Raw genomic sequence first — 4,579 nt, 5'->3', positions numbered from 1 at the left:
TTTTATTTATTTATTTAAAAAAAAATTCTGATGCATGCATTTGTTTTTAAATTACCGATTACGTACTCCCACTCGATGGATGCATGGGGACAAAGCAGAGCCAGGTTCATGCATTCCTTTAAGAAAGAAGAAACTTGTGCTAGAAAAAAAGAAATGGCAATTGGCTCACCTAGTCACCTAAAGTCTAAAACCACCCACTTGTCCGCCCACCTGTACCCAAAAAGGCAGAGACGCATGGACGCTGGGCCACCATAATGTACCTCGGTTGGTGTGTCGATTTCTTTTATTCCAACTTGTTTTGTATCTTTTAATCTGCGGTACCATATTATCCCAAAAATCAATAATAATAATAATTATTATTATTATTTTTCTGCTACTTTTTTCGTACATCCCCTTTGCACTTGCCGTGCCATCTCCTCGCCCACTTGCTTCCTTTGCAGGGGCGGATGCAGTGCATTCAAATGGCAAAAGGCGTAATTAATATTGCTTCCGGTTTGGAACGCGTGGGCCGTTCATCGTCCAGATCATCTTCCCCATCTCATATTGACCGTCCATCACCCGTCGCTTTCATGTTTTTTTTTTCCCTTTCCTCTTTCCTGTCTTTTTTTATGAGGCCGCGTCCGCGTTTCCTTCCCAAACCGTTCTCCTCCTCTTCCTTTCTCCACAATTTTCCCTCTCTTCGCTCCTGGGATGTTCTGCGGATGCGTTCTGAGATTTTTGGTCATCTGAAGGCGGTGTTTGTCTCCTCGATCGGCTCTCTTTTGTTGCTATTTTCGCTGGTGCGGTTCGTGGTGGCCGGATTCGCCTCCTCGGGGTTGCTCCGCGCTCGTCTGAACTCATGGCAGCTCTCGTCAAACGCGGAGGTAAACCCTATGTGTTCCTTTCTAGCTTGACTTGTTTGTGTACTATGGGAGTCGTCGAGTTTGGGGTCGGATCTGTATGGTTTCTGGTTTTTATGTATCGCGTTCTACATGTTGAAATCGTTTGCTTTGAATTGTTGCTGAAATTCATGTATCTAATCGTTATTCGCTACTGAATGATTGATTAATTTTGTTTCAGATTCATTTTTTTCTTAGAAGAAATCGGAAATTCTTTATTACAATAGGCATAGATTTTTGTTAATACTTAAAACAAATTGGAAGTTGTTGTTTCAATTCTTACATATACTCGATGTCTTGAACTGATCGGCATTTTCTATCTTGGTTTTGCAGGCAGCGATGATTTCTGCTCTGGCGGTCCCTTCTTCTCAAACCTCATGGAACAGGGGCTTCTCGTGTCACTTGCTTGTTCTATTGATGGTAACTGCCCTCCTCGTAAGAGGTCCAGGGTCATTGCTCCGCTCGTCCTCGGAGTAGGGGAGAGAGTTGCAGACAAGAAGCATCAACCCCGCTCAATTGACACCCTTCCTGATGAATGTCTCTTTGAGATCCTTAGACGGTTGCCAGGAGATAAGGAGAGGAGCAACTCTGCTTGTGTGTCTAAGCGTTGGCTTATTCTTCTGAGCAGCATCCGTTCTTCTGAACTTGCTGCTCAGATGAAACCTAGCGTCAAATCTATGAAGAAGACCTTGCCAGACCGAAACAATCTTGTACCTGCAAATGAGAATGAAACTGAGAACAATGGATTTCTTACCAGGCGTTTGGTCGCTGAGGAAGCTACTGATATCAGACTTGCTTCTATTGCACTTGGAACTTGTAGCCGTGGTGGGCTGGGGAAGCTTTTCATCCAAGGAGGTGATTCGACTAGGGTCTCGGATGCTGGCCTCTCTGCGATTGCTCATGCATGTCCTTCCCTACGGGTCTTATCTATGTGCATGACACCTTTGGTCACTGATGCTGGTATAGCAGAAATTGCTGATGGTTGCCCATTGTTGGAAAAGCTAGATCTATGCCAATGCCCACAGATCTCAGACAAGGGCTTGATAACTGTTGCTCAGAAGTGCCCCAACTTAATGTCTCTCACTATCGAGGCATCCTCAAGCATAAGTAATAAAGCTCTTCAGGTTGTTGGTCGTTTCTGTACAAAATTGAAATATGTTACTATCAAAGACTGCCCAGAAGTTGGCGACCAAGGAATTGCAAGCTTGGTCTCTTCTCCCTCCTATTCTCTGGAAAAGATAAAACTTCAGGCTTTGAACATTTCTGACTTAGCCCTAGCAGTTATTGGCCAATATGGGAAGAATCTAACAGATCTGTCTCTGACTAGCCTGAAAAATGTGGGGGAGAAGGGATTTTGGGTTATGGGCAATACTTGTGGGTTACAGAAGTTAAGATCGATCACCGTCAACCATTGCAACGGACTTACAGAGGTAGGATTGCAAGCTATTGCAAAAGGTTCACCTTTACTGAAGCAGGTCTTTGTCCGCAAATCTTGTGACCTATCTGATGCTGGTTTAGTTTCTTTTACTGAAAAGGCAAGGGCACTTGAGAATTTGCATATTGAGGAATGCCACCAGTTAACTCTTATGGGTGTCCTTGGTGCTCTTCTGACATGCAACCCAGAGTTGAAGTCACTATCTCTAATGAGATGCTTGGGTATCAAAGATATAGATTTTGCTCCAGCCCAACTGCCATCATGCAAGTCACTTGAGTCTTTGACCATTCGAAACTGTCCTGGTGTCACTAGTGCCAGCTTACAAGTGGTTGGAAAAATCTGCCCCAGATTACAGAAAGTCGACTTTGGTGGTCAAGCTGGAGTCACAGATGCTTCACTTATTCCACTGATCCAGAGTTCTGAAGTAGGTATTGTGGAGGTCAATTTGAGTGGTTGCGTTAATGTTTCTGATGCCCTGGTTACTATGCTGGTTAAGGCGCATGGAAGCACTCTAAGGATGCTTAATCTTGATGGTTGCAAAAAAATCACTGACAGAAGCATCATGGCAATTGCACAGAGCTGTCTTGTGCTCAATGACCTGGATTTATCATGTTGCACGATCGGTGATTATGGTGTGGCAATCCTGGCATCAGCAAGGCAGCTTAACCTGCGTATGCTTTCTCTTGCAAGCTGCTCCAAGATCACCCAGAAAAGTCTGCCCTTCTTGGTAAACATGGGTCAGTCGATAGTGGGTCTGAATCTGCAGCACTGCCACTTGATCAGCACTGATGCAATCAATTTGCTTGAGGAGAGGTTGTGGCTGTGTGATATCATTTTCTAGATGCAGAGAAGCATGGTGCTAGGGAGTCTTTCAAAATAACCAAGCTTTCGTTACATTCAGCGCTGCCAACCATGAGCAACAGAAGTCCGTTTCAGTTTGTTTTTTGGTTCACCGTCCTCTGGGCTTCGGCTCTGCAACTTTTGGTCACCCTCCGTGGATCTATGGCTGATCATTTTTACAGATGTTCTTAACAAAGGAACTCTGTTTTTTTGGGAAAATTTAGCAGGCTCCCAGTGTCTGCCGGTTTCCTCTATTTTGGCCTTGGCTACGGTGATCACCATATGCAGTCTCAGTCCTAGTTTTTCGCTTACGAGTCTAGTTATCTCATGTTCTTCGTGTTTTTTTCTGTGATCATGGTTCTTATTACCAACGAAGCTGGATACATTGTTTCACTTGGTGTTTTAGCCAAGTTTTCATATTAGTAATGTTTGTCAAGTGAGTCAGTCCTAGTGCTTTTGCTCTGGGCGTGTCCCGTGTCATCTGGGTCTGTTGGAGTCTGTAATGCTGGTCTTGTTTGGTTGCTTTTACAGTGTTTTCAGAAGCCTGAATGCATGGGGATTGGCTAGGCTGCATAATTCTCTATTATTGTGCATGCCATGACAACCTTGTTCGGTTGTTTTTTATTCGCCAAATTCTTTTTTTACAGGCTGATGGAAAACTGTAATCTACGCATCCTTATTTTATAATCAAATAAAGTTGTTTAATTGTGGTCATCCTGTGTTCTTGGTTCTGTGGGTTGCTGCTAATTCTGAACTGATTCAGTGTTTTTATGTTCGTGTAGTGCATGCTTTGAATGTGATAATAATGATATTTTCCCTCTGGCGTGCTACATTTTTCTTCAACATTGTTTCCTTATTCTTTTGGTTCCGACTTGCCATTGCACATGGAGTGATTGCAACTCATGCCATTTAGATTTCGTGGCTACAGATTTTGCAACTTTGCCAAAGTGCTGGTATACTTATTTATGTCTCCTCCGTATTGACCCTAGGATGGATTGACGGAGGAGCTATCGATGAGCGTATTCATTTTTTGTCATCATGGTATACTTATTTATGAGCTTGATTATGCTTGCCCCTAGCAAAGTTGGTATTCAGGTGGTAGAGTTATTTGCAATGATAAATTTTTATAGAGTTTATTTTCTTGAGAATTAAATATCTTTTCATATAAAAAATCGCTCGGTATATAATTTATCTCTCCTCATTTTGTTGTGAGGCTAACGATGAAGAACGTTCGGGGTAAAAGAAATCATCTTTTTTAACTTTGTTGATTATGACTTGCTTACAGCTCATTAGGATGTATGTCAAAAGTAATAATAACAATTTACAAGTTTATTATGCTGATAGGGCTTATAGAAATGTTTGAATTTAAATAATTAATAAGTTTTCTAAACAGTGCATATTTCATAGCGAAAGGGCAATTCACTAA

The 4,579-nt window shown here is 42.3% G+C and overlaps 1 protein-coding gene across 1 annotated transcript; it reads left to right on the top strand.

Moving 5' to 3' along the window:
* The first annotated feature begins 626 nt into the window (after nt 1-626).
* Nucleotides 627-3,867, top strand: LOC121995641 (EIN3-binding F-box protein 1-like). Its single transcript, XM_042549381.1, has 2 exons — nt 627-863; nt 1,212-3,867. Exons 1-2 carry the CDS (start codon nt 839-841, stop codon nt 3,152-3,154), a joined length of 1,968 nt encoding a protein of 655 aa, XP_042405315.1. The 5' UTR covers nt 627-838; the 3' UTR covers nt 3,155-3,867.
* Nucleotides 3,868-4,579: the final 712 nt, after the last annotated feature.

This window comes from Zingiber officinale, chromosome 6A (assembly GCF_018446385.1).
Source record: "Zingiber officinale cultivar Zhangliang chromosome 6A, Zo_v1.1, whole genome shotgun sequence".
In the NCBI taxonomy this organism is placed as follows: Eukaryota; Viridiplantae; Streptophyta; class Magnoliopsida; order Zingiberales; family Zingiberaceae; genus Zingiber; species Zingiber officinale.
Note: the sequence above shows the minus strand (reverse complement) of the source record. Positions and strands in the feature narration are given on the sequence as shown.

Excerpts from the sequence above, each read along its gene's own strand:
- LOC121995641 (XM_042549381.1), top strand. The coding sequence starts at position 839 with ATGGCAGCTCTCGTCAAACGCGGAG. Across the intron at positions 864-1,211 it reads AGCTCTCGTCAAACGCGGAG|GCAGCGATGATTTCTGCTCT; the intron begins GTAAACCCTATG and ends TTGGTTTTGCAG.